A 24,389-nucleotide genomic window follows, 5' to 3' on the forward strand; every position below is an offset into this window, starting at 1 on the left:
TCTATTAAGGATAGATTCTGCTAATGCATCCCTACTGAGAGCACTGTGCTAGTGTAAGTGAGAGTAAGATTCGACTCCTGAGGGTGAAAATACTAATCTCCCAAATAAAAGTACACTGGTATTTTGTTTCATCCAGATATAATATAATGGCACTAATGATATTATCTGAATTATTGAGCCAATTTTATTTTGTCCTCTACTTGCTCATACAGTTGTTCCCACTGGGCCCATTGTGAGATCTTCAGCCATACCAGTTTCAGTCATTATCCTAATGAGTTCTGTAAATATGAGTAATAGTAAAGGGTTTAGGCTTTGGCTCACTGAATAGAAGAGGGGCAGGTTATGGGCCATTCTATATAGTGGTGAAACTTCAATGCAGGTGGAGGGTATAGATGGCTGCCTGGGACCATTCCTGAGCCAAAGAGATGCGAGGGGGTGGAATATGGCTATGCATAAGCAATAAGTGGATGCAGTTACCTTCGGGAGTCTCTTCTGAATTTGCCCTCCGGTAACCATTTGAGTGTGGAGCTCAGCCTACCTCAAGGATATGGCCCTTTGTCTTTAGGTTAATAGGAAGCAGTATCCTGACCACAAATGCTAAGTGTCAAGCTTTTCCAAGGAGATGAGGCAGAATAGAAGCTGATGATTTTCCAGTGGTATGAGAACACATGGCCTTAGGTATTTATAGAAAGACCCCTGGGACTTCCATATATCTGGACTGACTTCAAATCAGCATCTGGGTGACTAGCATCTATTTTTTACTATCAGCAATATGAGTTTTTAACTTCAAGCTATAGATTCTTATCTCTGGAACATATAAAAGCTGGGAGCACTGCATGCAACTGGTTTGTAGCTTTGACATGAGGGTTGAAGACAGTTATAAAAATAAACCTTTGGCATACTATCATTTGAATAGTGCTAAATAGTTGCCTGTGCACTTTTTAAACAGGGTGCAATTGTGGTCTCACTCTGTGACTTACTATTGCAGAGGTGATTGTATCTTATGTTACAGAGAGAAACACATTTTGGTGAAGCTTAGTAGGGCAGGTATACAAAAAACTTACCACGGGACAAACGGGTTTTACCAGACAGCAGTTGTCTGGATGCTCCTAGCCCACAGGAAGAAGCAGCTGAGCTCAGGTAGTTTAACTGTCAGTGCAGTAAGAGCGGGCCCACCAGCAGTTACTACTGAGTAACTGATACATGGAAAACTGCTGCCCTGTTTTCCCCCCCACAATAAATTGTTCATGTGTCCATACCCTTAGTTTCCAAATGAAACTGCTGTTTATAGTGCCCACTGTCATAGTCCATAGGCAGCACACAGTAACATAAGAATTAATTTTTTATGGATCATTTCCCCCAGCTGGAGGGACAGTCTTTAGGGAGGAGGAAGGAGAGAGTTTAAACAGAGGACCTTTGTTGGAAAAAGGAGCGAAGGAGAAGGCCTTATGTAATCCAAAAAAAACCTTACTGAAAAAGTGCTGGACAACATAATAGTGATAAATAGCGGGTATAATTTAACACTGACAGGTCCTTGTTATAATTCTAAAGAAATTACTGCACTTTCTACTAAACGCTATTGGCTTTTAGTTTCAGTTCTTTATAACTCCCTTTTACTTTACAGAATCGTATAGATTACATCCATATTTCACTCACCAAGACTTTCCTTAAGAAAAAATATAAATATTTAGTTCTGCTAAAATGAATAAGGTTGGCAAAGCTGATTAATTATGCATTTTCTTATGAATCAATTTGAATATTATTAGTATGAGATTCAAGTTTTTGCTGAGAACCAGGATGGCGTGCTGTACAGTGATCCACTACTGCTGCTGCTAACGGTGCTGGATGAGAATGACAACGTGCCAGTCTTCACCCAGGATGTTTATCAGGTAGCAATTGAAGAGAACACAGCCAAAGGTAAGAGCTGTCCTTATGCGGCACCACAGGTTGTTAAACTGTTATGGTGGCCAACATATGGCTGGCAGGAATGCTGATAATATGATGCTTAGGGTCCAGCTGTGCAATCCTTACCCAGGAGAGACTTCAGTGAGAGGCTTGCCTGAGTAGGAGCTGCAGGAACAAGCCCATTAATCAGGCCTACACATGAGGCAGAAGGTATAATTAAAATATTCATAGATTTAAAGCCAAAAGGGCCTTCTCATCTAGTTGACCTAGTTTTAAAAAACACAACCCTTCCCACCCCCCGCAAAAACCAAACAACCCACACCCTCAAGGAAAGGCTAGGAGGAGACCTTGTTCCTGTAAGTCATTTTGTGACAAGTTTCACGATGTAGGTCTTGACCAACTAAGCTCTCACTTTTTTTTCCCACCTCAAAACAAGAATAATTTCGCATGTTCCCTTTTTTCTAGATGCTAGTTTCTGTTGCACCATCATGAGGATGTATTTCACTCTCATATTTATTAAATTCTGAATATTAAATAGGTGTTGTCCCAAACTGCAGATCCAAGCGCACTGAGTTTGGGGAATGTTTGGATCTGGTTCTAATCTTTGCAGATTGGGCCATCTCTTATAGGAAACTAACAATCAAGACATGCACCTCTTTTACAAAGGCAATTTGCTTTTGTAATGGTGCCTTACTTTACTGGGAATCAGTGATTTTTTTTTTGTCCTGTGTGCAGGAAGTGAGATCATCACAGTCAAGGCAGAAGATATTGATGACCCACATACTAACAATGCAAAAATTGTATATGAAATATTGAGCCAGAAGCCTCGAGCATCAACTGGCTTTTCATTTCATATTGGCAATGAAACTGGAATAGTAACACTTCAGGACTCTGGCCTGAAGGCCAGCGCTGTGAAGCAGTACCACCTCCTTGTTCTAGCGGCAGACCGTGTTGGGCACGAGGGCGGTAAGTCTGCTTACAGATCATAGCCTCTGGTCAGTGGTTTATCATTAGGCAATAACAATTCCTAATGTCAGAGAAACTCATATGAAGCTGCCACTCCCCCAGTTCAGTACAGTGATCAGATTGCACATGGCATGAAATTGTCACAATATTATGTACCCCTCCCAGGGCAGAAATTCAACAGGTTCAAAAATGGCTGTTATTCTAGGGAGTAACTGTTCAATATAGCAGGCCCTTCACACATATCTATTTGGCCAGAGGCCCTCCACACACACCTATTTAGCCAATGGCTGTCACGGCCATTTGGATTCGGAGTACATATTTATTATTCTGCCCACTATGACGAAGCGGGATGATTATCTAGTGATCACCAGTGACACACCCCTGTTACAGCTCCTGTTCCAGCAGCTACAAGTCACAGCATGCAGCACAAGTCGTGATGCTTGGTATTTCTGTAGCATCGCATGTGAGGATATCAAGGCCTTCTCCTTGGCATGGCAAAGGGGGAAGTTCTCCAGCACTTTTTCAGGCTGGACTGTGACGTTTCAGTCCATTTAATTTTGCGATTCTGTGGAGCAGAGGAGTATTACAAACCTTTTGTACAATTGGGTGAGATGCCTTGTCCAAGGTCCTAGAACACAAGGGCCAGATTCTCAGCTGGTGTAAATCACTCTAATCGGGTCAGTGTTATTGGGTCAACAGGCACCCACTGAGCATCTGGTCTCCACTTCATCCGGTAACCAGCATGCCGTGACTCCTCTCGCATGTAGACTATGCTGTTAAGCACGTTGCAATCCACAGAGGAAAGCGCCTATCCGAACAATCACATATCCTAGAGACATAGTACAAGGAAGGGAAGGGCAAGGCTTAGAGTACTGAAGAGAGGGCAGGGAAACATTTATTTTTAATAAATATAAATAATAAGTAAAATACTTTCTATATGTGATGGGTTTGGTATGTGCATGAAAACACACAAAAAATGCAGGTAATTCTGGATTTATGGAAGTAATATTTTAAATCCAATTCATCGTGTCTACTCAAATCTTTCCAACATTGCTCTCCTGGTTTCTGCTGTCTTTAGATCCCAAACAGAGCTTAAATACAAACATGAGATTATCTCTCGGCAAAAGCGCAGTATTGTAGACACAGCAGAAGGCAGCCCAGATACTACCCCTTTGAAGAGTGTCTGCTCCTTTTTCAGGGATTTACTTTCGGTCAAGAAATCCTAAAAAGTTCCCCTGTTTCTGTTTCCAGGTCTCAACAGCACTTGCACTGTGTTTATTAACGTTCTGGATGTAAATGACAATCCTCCTGTGTTCTCCCAGACAAAGGTAATTTTCTATGTGGAAATGATTATCATGAAATCCCTACCCTGGATAACAGCATGTGGTTTACTGTATTGTAGATCCATGACTGGGAAGGTGCAACACAGACTGAAAGACATTCACAGGCATGTGGCCCACAAAGTGATTATTATTACAGTAGTGTAAAGGCACATGTCCTAGTCTCTTGACCATTCTCTTCATGAGGAGAACACAGAATAGCTTCAACAGTCTATCCAAGAGATAAAAATGCACAGTGAGAATGAAAGATGCAATTTATCTAGGTGTTAGAGTTAACAAGCTAGAATTAGTGGGAGTGGGCAGGTACATGCATGCTTGTGATGCATATGGCTGCATATATGCATACATATTTTTGCATAGGTACGAGTGTGTGGATGCCTATAATTGTTTCATATCTATGGGGAGTACGTATGTGCTCGTACCTGTGTGCTGATATATTTATATAGGTGATGGATACATTCTTGGATTGGTGCATTCAAATATGGCTGTGTTTTTGGCTGGCAGCATGTGCGGGGAGAAATCCTTTTTTTTTTAAAGAGGACTTGTACCTCACTAACCTAGCAGAGTTCTTCAAGGTACCAAAAAAAATGCAGATTCTAAAGATCTAGTTGATACAGTATATCTGGACTTCCAAAAAGCCTTTGACAAAATCCAAGATCAAGGACATTGGGTTATCATGGGATTATAGGGAAGGCTTACTCGTGGGTCAGAAAATAGAACGTGTATAAATGATCAGTTTTCAAAATGGAAAGAAGTAAACTGTGGGGTCCTCCAGGGATGTGTGTAGGGACTGGTGCTGCTTAATGTATTCATAAATGATCTGAACAGGGTGGATACAGAAGTAGCCAAGTTTGCAGATGATGAAATTATTCAGGGGATAAGACTAAGCTAGACTGCTGAGAACTGTAGAAAGATCTTATAAAATTTAGCTAATGAGCAACACAATGGAAAATAAAATTGAATCTTGGTAAGTTCAAAATCATGCCCATGGGAAAAATACCCAAAATATCCATAAACCACGATGGGCTCCACATGAAATGTTACCACTGAGGAAAGATGTCTTGGGGACATTGTGGATAGTTCATTAAAAACCATCAGCTCAGTGTTCAGCAGCAGTCAAAAAGACAAATAAAATGTTAGGAATTATTAATAATTGAATGGTAAACTATTCCTCTTTATAAATCCATGGTCCATCCATATCTTGAATACTGTATGTAGTTTTGGTTCCCACACTTCAAAAAGATGATAGAAAAACTAGAAAAGGTACAAAAAAGGGCCAGAAAGATGATCAGGAATATGGACAGACTCCATATAAGGAGAAAACAAATAGGCTAGGAGCTTTCAAAATAGGACAGACATGCTTGAGGGAGGAATATGATAGCGGTTTACAAAATATTAAGCAGTGCGGGAAAAGTAATTAGGGACTTATTTACCATCTTGCATAGTACTAGAACTAGGGGACATAAAACAAAACTATTAGGTAGTAAGTTTAAAACTAACAAAAGGAGATTTTTTTCACACAGAATGTAATTAACTTGTGAAACTCATTGGATGAGATGTTGTGGAGACTGGTAGCATAACCCAGTTCAAAAGGTATCGGGCCAGTTCTTGGAGGAGGTGTCCATCAGTAGATACTGAATACAGTACAACTTCCTAAACCTCCAAGTGCTGAAAGCTGCAGTGGGAGAGGAGCAGAGCATGGAAAATTTTGGACATGCCTTGTTCACCTTCCCTGTTAGTATCCACAGCCACCCTGTGAAACAAGATAATGGCCTAGACGGACTCATGTCTGACCCAGTGAATGGCATTTCTTATGTTCAAAGGCATGAGTGGGATATATGTGTAGTGGGTCCTACATAGATGAATAGATGGTTGAAAAGATATTTGTATGGAAACAAACAGCTATAATTTTCCTCCCTCTCTCACCCCAAAACAAGAGTCTACTCAGAAATCCCAACTAGAGAAAGCTGCATGGCGGCAAGTTCAGGCCGCAGGGGCAGCCGTAACACTGTCTGGTGGCCACATGGCTCCTTCCCTACTCCAGCTCTGTGGGTACTCTCTCTTTTCTCCCACCGGCGACACCTTGATGGAATTAGTTGATTTGTAAAAAGGGAGGCTGCCCTAGGGTCCCAGAGCAAGCCCTCATCTTTCTGCCAGCTAGCAGGTCCCTCCCAGACTCCACTGGTCCCAGTCCTGCCCCTCCTGGTCTGTCTGTGCCCCCATAGGGCACCTACTGTCTTAAGGGCTAATGTGGCCTCCTTCCACCCCTACAGCCTCATCCAGGGCTCACAGATGTTACCAGTTATCACTTCAGGCCTCCACACCCTTGTTGGGGCTTCTGCTTTCCCAGCTTCAGCCCCTTTTATCTGGGTGGGTCCCTCTCTATGTTGGTCCACTGCACGGGACCTGGTTTCTGGGCTCCAGTCCCTGTCTAGCCTTTCTCTTGGGCCCCACAGGCTTTGCCCTTCTCCATTTACTGCCTGCCTGGTCCTGAGCCCTGGCCCCTGGCCGGGCTCCAAAACTGTGCATGCTCCCAGGCACCAATTGTATGTAGTTCACGCCTCAGACACCCCACTGTGGGCTAAACCCCAGTGTACCCTCAAGCACCCCTCTGTGGGCTCCTCAGCCACACACAGCCTACCCGTGTAAAGCTTCAACAAAAACATAATCCCACTGGTGCCTGTAGGGCTTTCTGCCAGCAGGGTCAGACTGCCCTCAGCAACTGTCGTTATGTGCCTCTGAACCCTCACGCCTTCCTGTCGGGTGGCTCCCCAGCCACCCACAGGGGTGTCCATTTAGGCCTGATGATGAGCCTACCTCTCTGTGGCATCTTAGTGAGCTGCTTGCAGCTCTTTGCTCCTGGGCAGCCTGGATGTCTGCCCCCGGTGCTGGTAGCTAGCTCTCCAGCAGTTCACCTGCTTCCTACCTGCCAGCCCAGCCTGCTGCATCATCCCTTCAAGTAACAGGAGTCTCTGGGTCCCTGTGACGGTGTGTCTATGGCTGGACATTCAAAAAGCTGAAACCTGGATTGATTCAATCTTTTCAGGTTAGTCTAACCTACCTAGGTTAAATTGATTTGTAACAGTACAGACATTCCCTCTGGACCAAGGAAATGCTGGCACATGCCTGCAGTGGCTCAGGCCAGAGGCCATGGGGCACTAGACCATGCTCTCAGCTGCAGGGAAGCTGTGCCGGGGGCAGGGAGAGGGGTGGGATGTGGCTAGTTCAGCAGTAGTCTTGGCTGAACTGGCCAGAGAGGGGTTTAATTCCCCCCTCCATGCCCCACTGGCAGGGACCTGAACCGGGTCTGCCAGGCGCTTCCCACTTGCTGCAGCAGCGGTGGGGCCAGGCATGGCCAGACACTGGCTGGCATGCCCCTAAAGCAGAGGGGGCAGGGAGCAGGGCTATTCCCCCCACTACCCCCACTGCCCCCAGGGGACCACAGTCAGGTCTGCTTGCCCTGACCACCACTGCTGCCGCTCACTCCCTGCTTCGAACAAGCAGTGGAAGCCCCCTACTGCCCCCTCCACCAGATAGCTGGGGGGGCAATAACTCCTCTCCCTGCCCCCCACCTAAGGGGGCCTGCCAGCCAGTGCCTGGCCCTGCTCCCACCTGGCCACTGGGGCAGCGAGGGGGGAGCGACTATGACGAGCAACAGCCACTGTCACCATTTCCCAGAGTGCAAGCCCCTTTCCAGTGAGGGGACCATGCTGCAAGGCAGGAAAAGCTGGTCTGGCCCCCTCCGAGTCCTGGTTTCGCTATGCACAGTCCACTGCAGCTCTGCCCACCCTGCAGCACAGCGCCCATACTGGAAAGGGGCTTGTGCTCCCTGACACCATGACAGGGGCTGCTGCCTGCATCAAGGGCCCTGCCCCCTTGCCGCTGCAGCAGCAGGGTCGGGGCATGACCAGACACTGGCTGGGAAGGCAGAGGGGGCAGTAGGGGGCTTATTTTGCCATTTGCCCTAAGCAGAGAGCAAGCAGCAGTAACGGCGGTCGGGGCAGTGGAGGTAGAGGGGGAACAACCCTCCTCTCTGCCCCGTCTGCTTCAGTGGCTATGCCAGCCTGCCTCTGGCTGAGCCTGGCCCCGCCGCTACAGCAGCAAGGGGGGAGCACCCAGCAGACCCAGCTTGGGTCCATGCCAGTGGGACAGGGGGTGGGGGAATTAAATCCCTCTCTTACCACTTCAGCCAAGGTTATTCCCGGGGCTGGCCATGCCCCCGCTGCTGCAAACTTCTCCCCTGCTCCCTTCTGGGCCAGCATCTGCCCCTGCCTGTCCCTGCTCAGGCTGGGGAGCAGAAGGGCAGGGCCAGCCCTGCTTGGCTGGAGCAGAGAGCCCAGCCCAGAGAGCATGAGGGGATGCTGGGGGACTCTGGCTTAACTTAAACCAGGAAGGGGTTTACGACAGACATTGCATAAACCAGTCTGAGCTCAATCAGTTAAGTCTGATACTACATTCAACCAGGTTTATTGCAAACAAGTTTTGGCAAACTGGTTCATGTGCACTAAACGTCTGTTCTGTTACAGGTTTAAACTTCTTTCTGACTGTTTAAACCAGTTTGTGCGTAAAGTCTGTCTCTAGCCCCAGTGGAAGTGCTTACATTCACCCAGAGTTACAGGATTACCAACCCCTCATGTTCAAAAATCATGGATAAGCATGTTTCCCCACCCCCCGCCAAATCATAAGATTGTGTTAAATAATGTAACCTTTTAAATATATATATATATGGGGTACTTTTTACCTGCCTTCTAATTTTTAAATCTTTATCAAAGACTTGGGTCAAACTTATGACATTCTTTTTCTGTAGAGAAGGCCCAGAAATGTACTTTCTTTTATTTTTTAGTAAAAGCAGAGATTGTCACATCATCACCTGTCTCCAGGAGCAAAGGCTTTAAAGAAAACATTAAATATCCAAGAATTCATAATGAAGGCATGTTCACTGACTGCATAAAGGCTGGTCAGGAATGTATGAAATGTTCCAAAGTGATTCATGACATTCTTAAGGCAGGTCAGAGAGTTTAGACCAACTGTACTAGCCTTGACAACGTTCCTTGCACTGACAGCAACATTATTTTTAAAAGCCATGGTTCATTTGCTATAGACAAACTGCCCTGATTAATTGAGTACCACTTCAAAAAGAATGACAACAGATTTTTCTTGCAATTTCAATATTTCCTCCTTTTTTTTTTTTTTGCAATACCACATCAGATATAAGGGCAAAATAAGCACAGTGCAAAATAGAGAAGTGATTCTAAGATCTCTTGATTGTTATCGGGCCCATTAAGATGTTGTCAGTCTTATTATAGAAGGTGCAATGTTTGATCTCAGTTGGGACAGAATTTAAAAGATTAACACAGCAGGCTTGGAAACTTGACTCTGATAGCCAGCTGTTGAAGGAGTGCTGACATCTTACAGTGAAGCACCCTGGTGCACTGAATACGTATAAAGTTACCTTGGAGATTAAACACTTCCATATGTATACAGATATAATAAAGGCTAAGGATAGAATTTTTAAGAGATATTAGCTTAACTTTGTACCCATTGGAAACAATGATAATCTTTTCACTGACATTAGTAGATGCAGAACTAGGCCAGTGATAAGTGCTGGGGGTTTTTTAATTCCTTTAATATTTATGTGTGAGACCTTGCACTTTATCTTGAATGTTAATATGCTATTTCTAAGGTTAAAATAACAAATGTGTTTACAAATACTTTCAGATAAATAGTACTGGCAGGTCCCAGACCTGTCAGAATATAAAAAATGAATAGTGGAGATTCAGTATGGCCTTCAGATACCACACCAATTTAGCCCATATATAAAAACTAGCTACCTAGAACTGTGCATATAGCACATCCATGAAACAACATATTTATGTTGTTACTGTTAATCTCCTTCTTCTTGCCCCAGTCCCTGCCTTCCCTTGTTCCAGCTGCTTAGTATGTGTGTCCTAAATTTGATTCTAAGCTTGTTAGAGCATAGATAATTTCTTCTGCATCTTTGTGCAGTTCATAGCACAATATAGTCTGATTTATCTGAGGTCTCTAGACCCTATAATACTGAAAATAATAAAAACAGCATTAATGACCAGTTAATCAAATCCCAAATTAATGAAAGGAAGCAGTAAAATTATTGGACATAATTAATATGAACAATATAGGTATCCTTGCAAATCATAAAAACTTCTTGTTTTTCTACCGCACTTAGAAGTCACATGTGAGAAGAGCTAAAACAAAAATATAAAAAAAACTCCAAAAAATTTCTAACTGTTCTCTCATCTTTTTTAATGCAGTATGGCCCATTCCCTTTCCCTGAGGACACAGAAGTAGGTACACTAATAACAACTATAACTGCAACTGATGAGGATGAAGAGAAGAGATTCAAGTCCATAGTTTTTGCTGTGGAATCAGGAAATGAAGACAGGACCTTCAGAATTGTAAATGAACCCCCAAATGGCACAGTCAGCATCTGGCTTGAACAGGTACCATGTGTTTTTAGTCTGGAATAAGGTTCTTGTCGTAGACATGTACAGTTCATCCCCAAAAGTTTACGCAGTATTGGCTTAAATTAGTAGGCTGCCCCACAATTTAATTTAATCCTACTTGCCACCTCTGCTTACTACAATACACTTTTCCTTCAGCCTCGCCAGCACATTCTATTAAATTAGACTGTTGGAAATTTCTTTAAGTTTAACTGGCTGAAATTGAAGTCATATGTAACACATTGAAAGGTATGCTGTAATAACTAGGACTGTCTACACTCATCCCAGGTTCAAGTGATGTAACTCGTACACTAAGTGGTCTGGAAACAGGTATAAATTACAATAATTTAGATTCAGTTGTGAATTAAACCCTGGGCTACATTCTGATCTTCCATCCCTCAGAGTAAATCCAGAGTACAGAATCTGCACTATTTTATTTTGCCATGTATCATCAGACTAACTCATCCAAGAATTATTATGAAGTCAGTAGGTCTTGATAAGACAATGGAACTGCTCATAGCAACAGACACAATAGAAGAGTGATGGGCACTTTTAAGATGTAATACATTTTTATTTAGTCAGTACTCTGCCATTAATCATTATGGTTGTTTTACTTTATTGTGGCACCATGTAAATGGCATTAGCACTGAATGATCTGAACATGAAGGAATCTGACAAGTATTAAATGACATTTTATCCAAAGTAAATTAATTTATATTGGATGGTAGTGTTACATGCCTGTAGTCTGTGCTTTAATAGGAGTTACGCTAGGTGCGTCTACACATGCATTTTAATGCACATTAGCCTATTTTAATATGCATTAAAGCATTAGCAAAAAAAATGCACTTTCACTAATGCACATTAAAATAGGCCGATGCACCTTTGTATAGTACCTCACAGTGGATGAACTACATTTAATGCGCATTAGCAAAAGCACATTAATGAACGTGTAGACATGCCCACTGTAATTTAAAAGCAGCCCAGCTCAAGTCATGCTCAGTCAATCTAAAGGGCTTTTCTTGTGAATTCTGAATGTCGAAAAAGTTTGTAAAAGGTGGCAGAGTTAAACTCTCATATAGGGTTAGACTATAGCTGCACCCAACCCACTATCAGGTATCTTGCATCCACTTCAACTGAAAAGGGGAGGAGTGTATATGAAGAGACCATCTAAACTAATCTGTCCCCTGCTTCTCTACCTTCATTGTTCCCAGAATTTGGAGGCCTTGGAAGTTCTAATTTGTAGGCTGTATCCCTAATTGTAGACCTGGGCCATATCTTCATGGTGGGGAGGATGCGAGGGAGGAACAAGTTATGGGCTATCCTAAAGAAAAACAAAAACAAAAAGCTAGCTCCAGTAAAGACATGCCCCTTTTGCTATCCTGTAAAGTACAGCAGGCAGGCTCAGCGCTATATCCCTGCCTGAGGTTGACCTTGCCTGGGACATAGACACATGATTCTTTTACACCAGCATGTCTTATACTGGTAATAGCCTGGTTACCCTGAGTAAACCATAACCCTGGGATAAGCTCTAAGGAGATGACAGCATTGTCCATCTGCCTCTCTAGTTTACTTCACAATAATACTAAAATGCCTCAATGTTATTTTTCCTCTTCGGATAACTCACATCTGTTAATTATCCTGCAACAACTTATTCTTTTTAAACAGTGAAGAGAAGAGCCTAGGTAGGGTTGCCCACCTGTCCTGTATTTAAAGGTGGGGGAGGGTCTAACATATGGTACCTGATTTTTCGTGACCCGTGTTCAGTAAGGAATGACTAAAGTGTACCCCTTTTTCTACAACATTTTGCCTTCTTCAGCTAAGGATTTAGAAAAAGGGGCACAGCTTACTTCAGGTCCTGGTGAATAATGGCTTGCATTTGAAAGCTTGTCTAACTTTATCCCAACTACATAATTACTCCAATAACAGAGATCACCCTAAAAAATATTTGTCTTGCATAATTTCTGGACCACCACAGCTACAACAACACTCCTACACTACTATAAATAATTATGTCATTATATTTGTAAAAGCAACAGGGAGTAAAATTAATCCTGCTGTCATCTCCCTTAAAGAAGGAGATTCCCATTAGGAATCTTCACTCCTCACTCAGAATAACTTCTCATCGACATCAGTGAGACTATTTTTGGGAAGGACTTTATAAGTCTTAGTAGATCATCATCATCTATTTTTCTTCAGTATTTAAGGAATGAACAAAATCGTTAAAAGTCAATGCAATTCTGAACTGGAACCATGAGTCACTAATAAGTAAAAGCAATAAAGGAAGGAGATTATGTTTTAATAATTATATAATGCAGTACATCCTTATTGATTTATTTCTGTATAAACCAGTCTTACCTTTTTGTTGACGTCAGTAAAGGGTAAAACCTGGGCTTTTCATTGTCATCAGTAGAAGTGCTAATACACTTCAGCTGATGATCGTTTAAATTTAAATAATATCCTTTCAGTGAGGTCAGCTACAGCAATACCTCTATACCTTTATACCCTTATACTACATCAGATGCTTAAAGCGCATTAATGTAGTGGGTAAAACCTGTGTTAATGCGCTAATGTGCAGTAGAATTAGTCTCCTGTGCAGTAACATTAGCTCAATACATGTGCTACCATTACTGCACAGTAGTGCTGGTTACTGTGTATTTAGTTAGTACCTGTTATTACAGGTAAAGTAACCATTGTGCATTAATACACGTATAGATGTGCCCACTATATGCCATTCAAACGGCGAGTTATATTCTTGACAAAAGTTAGTGACATAAGGCAAAATGAAATATTTTAAAATTAGGGATAGAGTTTTCATCCAATAACCGATGTCAACCACTCTGTGGAAGCTTAGTCAATGTCATGTGGCTTCAATTTTAGCACAGTCTTTTATAGCTTTGTGTATAGCACAGTGTTGAGAAGTATTTATTCAGAATCAGGCATTAAGGCCAAGTACAGACAATCAAAACGCCTGAGGCTGAATTGATTCAGTCTTTGCAGGTTAGTCTAAGCTACAAAGATTGAACCAATAAGCAAATGAACAGACATTCACTTTTGATTCTGGAAATGCAGCCTCATGCCTGCAGTAGCTCAAGCCAGAAGCTGGGGAACACTAGAGCACGTCTGACAGCCATTGTCAAAGGGAAGTACTTTTGTACTTTTGGAAGTATTAAAGCACAGCACAGTATGGGTGGTTACTATGCCATGTGCGTGGCACATGGTTAGATTTTGCCACTATATTGCCACAGTGGTGCACTATAACCAGGGAGCGTGCCACTATGGCAACATAGCTGGCAGTCATGTGTAGACCTACATGATCGATACGTTGCTGTTGCGTTCCATACAGTGCCATAGTGCATCACTACATTGCTGTAGGGAGACGTGTGGACTAAAAAAAAGTCAGTGTGCTTAGCTGTGGGAAAACCCTGACAGCATGTCTTGCTTGAGCCAGTGATTCACTTTCAAAAGCAAGATAGTCTGACTCAGACTCCAACAGACAAGGCAGGTTGTTTTCATTGGAAGCTGCCCGAGTTGCTGTTGAAACAAGATTCTCATGATTTTTTGTTTTCTGGACCTCTCTTCTCAATGGAGAGACTGGATTGCCTGAGATCAGGCAATTGGACACACACAATAATAGGAGACAATGGAGACAGTGTTGGAGACAGACAATAGTAGAGACGGGTATCCATAATGACAAAGGTAAGCACCAGGAAAGAAGTAGGAACCCTATGCTACATGGTGAGAGCAGCCCAATCACAATGGTGCCATTTCAGTCTAGGAATGTATTTATTTGGTCTGTGTTTATAAAGTAGCCCTTAGAGAAGGATGATGATTACATTAGTGTAATCTTATTTTAAGTCTTTCAGATAAATACTGACTTTTTTTTTAGTGTTTGGTTAGCCCTAAGGGGTACTAATAATTCTACTTGGTCTCAGCACACTACGGTTTGTGTGTAATCTTTGATGAAAGCCAGGCACCTCAGGAAGTAAATCAGTAACCACCCTGAATAGCTGAACAACCAGGCTTCCACCAAATCATCATGGTTCTTAGGATGCTCCTCCATATTACTTCTGAATTGTGGCCATTATTTTTCATCAGAAGTCATAGCTTGCTCAGTGGGGCTTCTCCATTCTCCCACACTCCAACCGTCTCTGCCACCATTAGGGCTGTTTATGGTGGGGGAGAAACAGTGAAGAAGTTTGAGTTAATCTGATGGTTTTTAACATTTAAGGAATGAAAAAGCATATTTGTGTCAAGTGAAAAAAATAAACAGCAGAATTGAACTACCACTAAAGTCCATCGTGAACAGAGAGGCGGTTTGTACAGAAGATGGGGTACTAACACTGACTCTCTATGACCTTGGGTACCTTGTTTATTCAAGTTGCTTTGTTTCAGTTTTTCCCCCATCTGAAAGATGGGGACAACAGTACTTGTTAACCTCAAAACTGTGGTTACCAGGCTCTGTTAATATCTGTAAAAAACCCTTGGAGGCAAATGTATTCTATCAATTCTGACAGCAGTAGCATACTGTAGTTGCATGTAAAAATGTCAGCCACTGGAATACATAGAGAGTGAATTCAAACATTTTATAGGCTATAGTAATTTAAACTGACCTAGCACTTTAAAAACATTAATTGTTTATTCTACTTAATCTTTTGCTCATTGGTGTCAATGTCAAAGCTCCCACTGATTCCAATGGTGCAGAATCAGTGTATTAGTAGTAGCCCTAATAAACAGACAGGCAAGCTGAAGCATAAATATTAAGTTACTTGAGCAAAGGCTTTATGACTGAGCACATGTTTAAGAATAGAACCAGTATTTCCTTGTTGCCAGTGCCATGCTTAACCACCAACAGAATGTGCTTCGCCTCTGAAATAAAAGTAGAGTATCTTTGTATGCTGCTTCCTTTAAGAGATCCTATATTACAATCCAACCACTGTTTAGTATTTTTGTTTAGTAAATTTGCCCTTTGTTATGACTGAGGCTATTATGATGCCAGAAACTCCACTGGTCCAGTTTACCATTAACAGAACTGTGGCAGGGCACTGCGGGTGCCTGCCACTTTAAGGGCCTGGAACTGGCAGCTGGCAGACGCTGGATGGGGGCAGCCATTTTAGATTCAGGGCTGCCCATATAAAACAGGGCATTTTGCTGCTGGAAGCCAGGCAACAACATTGCCTGGCTGGAGGGCTGCTGGTATCTTCTGGAGGTAAGGGAGGAGCTGTAGGGGATGGTCCCCCCACCGGAGGCTCCTAGTCCTGGGTACAACCTAAAACTGCACCCTGCTGGGAGTGGATGGACTGGCGGGGCTCTCAGTGGTGCGGGAGCCCCCGGGAAATGCCAAGCCAGTTACCACCCCAGTGAAAGGCGGGTTGGGGCGCCTTAATCCCTAGCCCCATGACTGGGTGGGTGTGGCAGGGCACTGTGTGCACCTGCCACTTTAAGGGCCTGAAGCCAGCAGCTGCCAGGTGCCTAATGAGGGCAGCCATTTTAGATTCAGGGCTACCCATATAAACAAGGCAGTTCTGCTGCTGGGGAGCAGGCAACAACACCGCCTGGCCAGAGGGCTGCTGATATCATCTGGAGGTAAGGGAGGAGCTGTAGGGGATGGTAAGAAGGTTCCTGGTCCTGGGTATGATCTAAAACTGCACCCTGCCAGGAGTGGGTGGCCTGGTGGGGCTCCCAGTGGTGCGGGAGTCCCCAGGAAATGCCAGGCCAGTTACCACTCCAGTAAAAGGCGGGTTGGGGCACCTTAAGCCCTAGCCCTCACAACCGGGTGGGTTACCTCTTGTTTTGGAGGGCCCAGAGGGTGGACCATCAGAGAATGAGAAAAGGGCCATAGATTCAGGCCTGTCTGAGTTTCCCCTGACTGGCCCACACTGGGGTCAGGACCAGAAGGGCCAGAGGCCCACCGCAAGGGATGCCCAAGAGCTGAGAGCCTGGGGTCCTGATGGGTCTGGAGGTGGGCCAGGGCTAGATGAGCTGAAGGTCTCAGTGGGGTGACCACACCTGAAGGAGAACCAGCTCAGGGAGTGATGCTGCCCAGTATGATGGCGGAAGAGGCCGCCTGAGGAAGAGGAATCCAGGTGGGGTTCAACAGGAGGATTCTGGGGTCTGCTGTGGGCGCTGGTGATTAAAGGAACATCTTGATGCCATCTGCGAGGCTTGGGCTGCGGTGTAGGGGAGGAATGGAGCCACAGATAGCGCCCCTGACATTGGGGCAGAAAATGGGCAGCCTTCTGCTTGATTAACATCTATTAACTAATTAATATCAAGACATGGCAGGAAAGAACGCAGGTGGTTAGCTCAGGAACAGGTGGGCAGGCTTCAGGGAAAGCGGCCCTCAAGCAGTTACCCTTTTTGTAGGGTCTGAAGGGTGGACCCCCAGAGAAAGAGAGTGAGGCCATAGGCTCACACCTGTCTGGACTTCCCCTGACTAGTCCATGCTGGGGCCAGGACCGGAAGGGTCAAAGGGCTGGGGGCCCACTGCGAGGAATGCCCAAGAGCTGAGGGCCTGGGGTTCCGACTGACCTGGAGGTGGGCCAGAGCTAGTGAGCCGAAGGTCCCGGGGGGACCACACCCATAAGGGGAAGCAGTTCGGGGAGCTATGCAGACTGGAATGAAGGCGGACTAGGCTGCTGGAATGGAGGAATCAGAGGGGCTCAACAGTAGGATTCTGGGGTCCATTGTGGGGGCCAGTGATTGTGAGAACATCTGGATGCCATCTGTGAGGCTTGGGCTGTGGTGTAGAGGAGGAATGGAGCCACAGATAGCACCCCCTGGCATCAGGGCAAAAATGGGCAGCCTCCTGCTTTATTAATTTCTATTAAATAATTAACAACAAGTTGTGGCAGTTAGCTCAGAAACAGGTGGGCAGGCCACAGTGAGATGGGCCCCGAGAAGGCCCCCTGTTACAGGAACCAATTTGCTTCGCAGCACAGGAATTTCCATACATGTACCAGCACAGAAAACCCAACAAATAAGAAAGAAAGGAGATTTCCACCTCCCACCCCAGATAATGAGCACACTCTGAGTTGTTCCTGCTATGTTGCTGACCTCCAGTCCACATGTTAAACAGTGGTTTCCAATATTGTCATAGAAACCCTTCTACAAATCAGTCTGTCAACAGCTATATGATGACCTAGCCCCAAACAAACATGTACGAGTGGGCTTGACTATAAAGATGTATATTCAGAAGGCATTTGATGAACTCCCAGTTTTGGTGCATCTCTAGTAGGAACTCTGATGAAGAAAATTTATATCATCAACATTTTTCTTTTTAATAATTGCTACAGCCCATGTCCAAATACAGTAAGTTCTTAATAGATAAGTCCCATGAAAAATTTCAACTTTTTGGTGCAAAACTGAAAAATGAACACTTTTAGCCAAAACCCAAATGTTTCTATTCTGAAATACTGTCATATTACCTCATGGGATTTGTTCTTTGGGAGGCTCCTATCCCATTCTTTTTTATGAGCTGGGCTTCCCGCTGTATCATATCTCCCACAATGCACCAGTCTCCTTTTTTGCCGCACTAAAGCCTACTAAAGGTGCAGACAGAAGTGCAGCTCCCCAGTCTAACTTGTAGCACTTCACAGAAGGTGCCTTGAGTTAGACTGATCCTCCCGACCCAACGAACATTAGCTGTTAGGTTGGGAGGACAGGGCATTGAGCTCCAATATGTAGCCAATCTAGGGAGAGAGGCTACATGTCTGCAGGCTTTTCCCCTAGCTCCATGTCCTCTCTCCCAGCCCCTGGTGCTGTCTCAGGAAGGAAAAGGGAGAAGGCTGGGGAGGGAGGTCTATTCTAGGATTTCCCCAGCTGGACTGGAGTAGGGGTGGGGGGTGGATTGGAGCCCCCCGATTTGAGGGGCTCCAGTCCACCCACCCTACCCTCCAGCATCAGCTGGATAGGTCCCAGAATGACCTCCCTCCACTCCCTTCCCCCCTTCCATTCTGAAAACAGCACCAGGTGCAGGTCTGGCTGCATCAGTCAAGCCCTACCTCCAGCATGCACAGACAGAAGTTAATTAAAACACTCTGCTTTGGAGTACCTTCATCTAAACCTTCATGTAATGAGGATTCAGATTTTCATGGGATTGGGCCCTTTTAAAGTGCTCTGCAGCCCGTGTTTGGTCATGACTGTAGAGCACTTTCAGGAGCCAGGTCAGGAAAAAGTTGTCACTTCTGTCAGTACCTTAAGTCTATGGGAATCCTAAGACCTGAAGGTCCATGAAAAATATAAGGAGGCATCTCCAGTTGACCTGCCCCACCCTCCAGTGCTCTCCAGAGCTGGCTGTCTGTGCCTCTAGTGTAGTTTGACATTCTGGCCCATAGCAAAGCACAGAGACACAGGACAACCCAATCACAATTTGGTACTGTGGTGCCTCATGTAGTCCCCAGTCATGGTTTTGAAATTTGGTTTTCAACAAAAAGCTGAAAATCTGCACAGAAAACATCATTTTAGTGACATTTTTTCTTTAGCCAAAATCCAATTTTTGGTATTTAAAAAAAATTTTGAGAGGAAATTTTTGACCAGATCAGCTTAAAGACACCCAATTAATGTGATTACAGGAACTGGACTATGAGACCGTTCAGGAATACCTTCTTATTGTGTCAGCAAGAAACGAGGAGAAGTTGGTCGGTAAAGAGCTGGATGCCAGCTCTACAGCTACGGTGCATATATTGGTTAAAGATGTAAATGAAGCACCAGTGCTTACAAAGGAAAAATATGAGGTCAGCATACTAGAAAACGTAGAGCCAGGAACACTATTATTGACCGTGAAGGCTGCTGATCCAGACATATTTCATACACCATCATTAAGGTAAGACCCTCAGATTCCCTGATTTGTTTGATGCTGTATTCTTTGGGACTGCCAAGCACTTCTAAAACACTGAAATGCTCTCATTTGAGGAGCCAGAAATCTTGACTTCAGTCAGTTTGGTCATTTTTGGTGCCTTTTCATAGCATGGAGTCCAAGTGCAGGCACAATTACAGCCAGTAACTGCTATCCTGACTCTCTGATGTAGGACAGAAAAAACACCCTTTGATAATGAATCTATAACCATCAACATGACAAGACTTTCAGCTCCCTTTAGCACAGGAAAGAGCCAGGAAAAAGCAAACTTGCTAAATGGGTACTTTGCGTCAGTTTTTCACCAGTCCCATGGGACAGCCCTGCCCACTATGGGTCAGGGAGGCCCAGATGAGGGAGATTCCTTGCCCTCCATCGAAGCTGACCCCGTGAAGAAACACCTTGACAGGCTGGATACCTTTAAGTCAGCCAGCCCTGATGGGTAACACCCCAGGGTACTCAGGGAGCTGGCGAGCATCATAGCTCAGCCCCTGGCACAGATCTTTGAGAGTGCTTGGCGCTCTGGTAAAGTGCCTAAAGACTGAAAGAAGGCCAATGTGGTGCCTATCTTAAAGAAAGGGAGGAAAGAGGATCCGGCAAACTATAGGCCCATCAGCCTGACTTCTATCCCAGGGAAGGTCTTAGAAAAGTTTATTAAAGAGGCCATCCTTAATGGACTGGCTGATGCCAACATCCTGAGGGATAGCCAGCATGGGTTTGTTGAGGGTAGGTCTTGCTTGACCAATCTCATTTCCTTTTATGACCAAGTGACTTATCACCTGGACAAGGGGAAAGAGATCAACGTTGTATATCTTGAGTTTAAAAAAGCCTTCAATCTGGTATTCCACAATCACCTCTTGGCTAAACTGGCTAACTGGCCTTGACCTCGCCACAATCCGCTGGCTGGGGAATTGGCTCTGTGGCAGGACCCAGAGGGTGGTGGTCGATGGGAGCCAATCGTCTTGGTGTGCGGTCACCAGTAGGGTCCCTCAAGGCTCTGTCCTAGGGCCTATAATATTTAACATCTTCATCAATGATGTGGATGTTGGTGTCAGAAGAAGACTGGCCAAATTCGCCAATGACACCAAACTCTGGGGTAAAGCATCCACACCTGAGGACAGGAGGGTGAACTAGGTGGATCTTGACAGGCTCATGAAATGGGTGGACAAGAACCTGAAGGTGTTCAACACTGAAAAATGCAAGGTTCTCCACCTTGAGAGGAAAAACCTGCAGCATCCTTATAGGCTAGGCAGTGCTACACTGGCTAGCACTACAGATGAAAGGGACTTGGGGGTCATGACTGACCACAAGATGAACATGAGCCTTCAGTGTAATGCTGTGGCTAGTAAAGCAAGCAAAACACTGGCTTGCATCCATAGATGCTTCTCAAGCAAATCCTGGGACGGACATCATTCTCCCCTTGTACACAGCCTTGGTGAGGCCGCAGCTGGAGTATTGCGTCCAGTTTTGGGCTCCACCATTCAAAAAGGATGTGGAGAAGCTTGAGAGGGTGCAGAGGAGAGCCACGCGCATGATCAGAGGTCAGGAAAACAAACATTATGATGAGAGGCTGAGAGCCATGGGGCTCTTCAGCCTGGAAAGTGCAGCCTCAGGGGTGATCTTTTGGCCACCTAAAAATTTATCAGGGGTGATCACCAGGATCTGGGGGAACGTCTGTTCACCAGAGCGCCCCAAGGGATGACAAGATCAAATGGTCAAACTCCGCCATGACCGATTCAGGCTGGACATAATAAAGAACTTCTTCACTGTCCAAGGCCCCAAGGTTTGGAACAGACTGCTGCCAGAGGCGGTTCAAGCACCCACTTTGAACGTCTTCAAGACATATTTGGATGCTTATCTTGCTGGGATCCTATGATCCCTGCTGACTTCCTGCTCCTGGGGCAGGGGGCTGGACTCGATGATCCTCTGGGGTCCCTTCCAGCCCCAATGCCTATGAAATCCAGAAGAAGGTTATAAGAAACAGTGCCCACAGATAACTGATTGGTCAAAAACAATAATATGTGTTTGAAGTTTTAAAGGGAACTATCCCATTCCTCACATTTTAACCCGCTCTCTACTACAACTACAATTCAATTGGCTTGAGGCTGGGCCTTGCCTTCAGGAAAGCTCCATGAAAAAGGAGGAGTAGATGGCATTGAGGAGTTTTCTCCAAAAGTGGGCATCACTTTCATCAAAGAGATGAAGGTTGGGTCTGAAAAGCCATAGGCACACGAGGATGTTGCTCTGCAGTTGCGTGTGGGATGATGGTAAGACGTACGGGTTGCCGACAACTTATTTCTTGCTTTCACACTGGGGTTCAGTGAGTGGCAGGGAGGAACAGCTGTCCCACACTCAGCTTCACGGAGATATCCCCATGGGCAATATCTCTCTCTCTAGGCTGATCCAAATGGCAAGACTCTTCCAGACTTAAACAGGCCATAGCCTAGGGCCTATGTTAGTAGTTCTTTACTCTGGCAACTACTCTGCATACATCAACTCAAGGGGAAACTGGGAATAGGAACATGGCACAACTGCCCCAGCTGTTCATAGCTGCCCCTAATCTCCTTGAATTTCCTGTGGAAGCAGCATTACCCACAGGTTTTGGGGGCTGTGTCCACACCCCTTCTGTTGGTTACAGTGGAGTAAATCTACCCGTTGATGGGACAATCTGTAGGAAACTTGGGAGTAGACTTTCCCAGCCCTCATTTTATCTTTTCCCCTTTTAGACTACAGTCTAGCCCCTGTTTAGGCAGTTTCATCCTCTGACATCACACATACAGTAACCACTCTTTCATAATTATAATTACACTTGCATGCTTCACTGTCTGGAGAAACGTCATAGCCAAGAATTATAAAGGATAATAACTGTGAGATAATGTTGTTCACAGGGACATGTGGAGTTTGTTTCCCTAATGATGCTGGAGAGGTTGTCAGATTAACACATGAGCAAGAACTGCATGTACCAGCATGTGAACATTACCCTGAAACTGGGGACAGTACACAGAATAATGAATAATAATTTCAATAACACAGATGACATTTTTCAACACACTAACCTCATCTGTATTAGCCCATGAAGCATGTGGAGGGTATTTTTCAATTATTTGGGGTTTTTTGGTATAAGAGTTAAGTTGTCAGTTCATTTTGCATTCAAAACCTAAAATGGAAATTGCAATTGCATGAAGAACTTCCAGGGTAACAAAAAGTGAAATATTTTCCTATGCCTTGATTCCTGACTAAAATGGAGGCAGTAAATAAATTAGAGATGCTCTGGAAGCCTGCCAGAGTCTAAGCAGGCATTAATGAGCTAGTGTATAATTTCTTTCAAAGCACAGTCTGAAGTTCAAATTACTTCTTATTTGTCTCTGTAAATGTGTACCCAAACAGCATGAAAATAAGTACACAGTTTTAATCTGATCCTTTTAAAACAGGATAACCACTGGGCTAATAGTGCTCTTTATTAAAAGCAAATACAAAGGGAATCCTACTCAACAGATCCCAAAGGGACTTCAAAAATCTACATCTCCATTTTGAACTAGTGCTCAAGAAATGTTTTTTTTTTCCTGAGAAGGTCAGAGGGCACTTTAGGAAGCACTGCACAGTTCTGCTTCCAACTCATCATGCAGTGTGCTACTATTGCCATATTCTCCCCCATTTTGGCCACTGCAGCCTCTCTCACCTTTCTAATACCCATCCTTTCCCCCTCAGATCCATTCACAGATTTATTTTTCTCCACCAAACACCCTGAGTATCAATGGTCACTAATAGTCAAATGGAGACTTCTCCAGCATGGTGGATTTGCCACATAGCCCACTGTTGGTAGGGCAAGTCTCCCCTCCCACAACACCTCTTGAATCCATCGTCACAATCCCCAGTGTAAAGGATTTTGCAGGGTGTTCTGCATATCTGACACAATCAGGTATCTGATCCCAAGTGTTCCAGCAATCTTGAAAATTTCCCTGCAGTCAAACAAAAGATCAAACTGAAAAACACAAGTCTTATGTCGAAAATTGCAGAGCCAAGTACTCAAAGTTAGGAAACATATTAAGGTAAAGGGCATTATCTTAATCCCCCTGCTGCTGTGCAAAGGAATCATGACATGATTGCACACAATATTTTTGCAGGACTCCTGCATGAAATGGATGGTCATTTAACAGGCAGCTATTTAACATTTCATTTTAGCATAATTGTTCCATAAGCAGCCTCGTGTTTTATTTACTGCATGCTATTCAAACTCTGCCCAGAAGACAGAATTATTCATTCCCTTGTGGGCTTTTCCTGACCCACAGGAAACAGAGTAGCTATAAATGATCAGTTCTCACAATGGGGGAGGGAAATAGTGAGGTCCAGCAAGGGTCTGTGCTGGGACCATTGCTGTTTAATATATTCATAAATTATTTCAAAAGGGGGTGGAGAGAATAGAGAGGTTGCCAAATTTGCCAATGACACCAAATTATTCAGGACAGAAAAAAGACAAAGCTGACTGAATTGCTGCAGAGGGACCTTGTAAAATTGGAAGACAAAATGTCAGATGAAGTTCAGTGTTGATAAGCACAAAGTGATGCACATGGGAAAAAATAACCCAAGACGCGCATCCACAATAATGGGCTCTACACTAGTTGATACTACGCAGGAAAGAGGTCTTGGAATTTTTGTGCATAGTCTCTGAAAACGTCAGCCCAGTGGCCAGCAGCAGGCAAAGAGGCAAATATGCTGTTAGGAATGACTAAAATGGGAATTGAAAACAAAGTAAAAAAATGTCCTTCCAAATGAGAACGCCCCGTGCTTCAAAATGCTGCGAGCGCTAAAGGAAGAGGGACAGGAGACCGATCAGGCTGGATGTTCTTA

At 44.3% G+C, this 24,389-nt stretch overlaps 1 protein-coding gene across 7 annotated transcripts in view; it reads left to right on the forward strand.

Moving 5' to 3' along the window:
• The window catches only part of CDH16 (cadherin 16), a 77,204-nt gene that overhangs the window by 33,558 nt on the left and 19,257 nt on the right, over positions 1–24,389 (forward strand). For all 7 annotated transcript variants that reach the window (XR_002101274.1, XR_002101273.1, XM_019535883.1 and 4 more), the window contains 5 exons: positions 1,767–1,917; positions 2,641–2,871; positions 4,123–4,199; positions 10,502–10,690; positions 19,261–19,511. Coding sequence is in view for 5 of the 7 variants with exons in the window: in XM_019535883.1 (XP_019391428.1) it covers positions 1,767–1,917; positions 2,641–2,871; positions 4,123–4,199; positions 10,502–10,690; positions 19,261–19,511 (899 nt within the window). In the remaining 2 variants the exon portion in view is untranslated. The remainder of the gene's footprint in view (positions 1–1,766; positions 1,918–2,640; positions 2,872–4,122; positions 4,200–10,501; positions 10,691–19,260; positions 19,512–24,389) is intronic.

The sequence above is a fragment of the Crocodylus porosus genome, unplaced genomic scaffold (genome assembly GCF_001723895.1).
Source record: "Crocodylus porosus isolate Cpor-Errol unplaced genomic scaffold, CroPor_comp1, whole genome shotgun sequence".
In the NCBI taxonomy this organism is placed as follows: Eukaryota; Metazoa; Chordata; order Crocodylia; family Crocodylidae; genus Crocodylus; species Crocodylus porosus.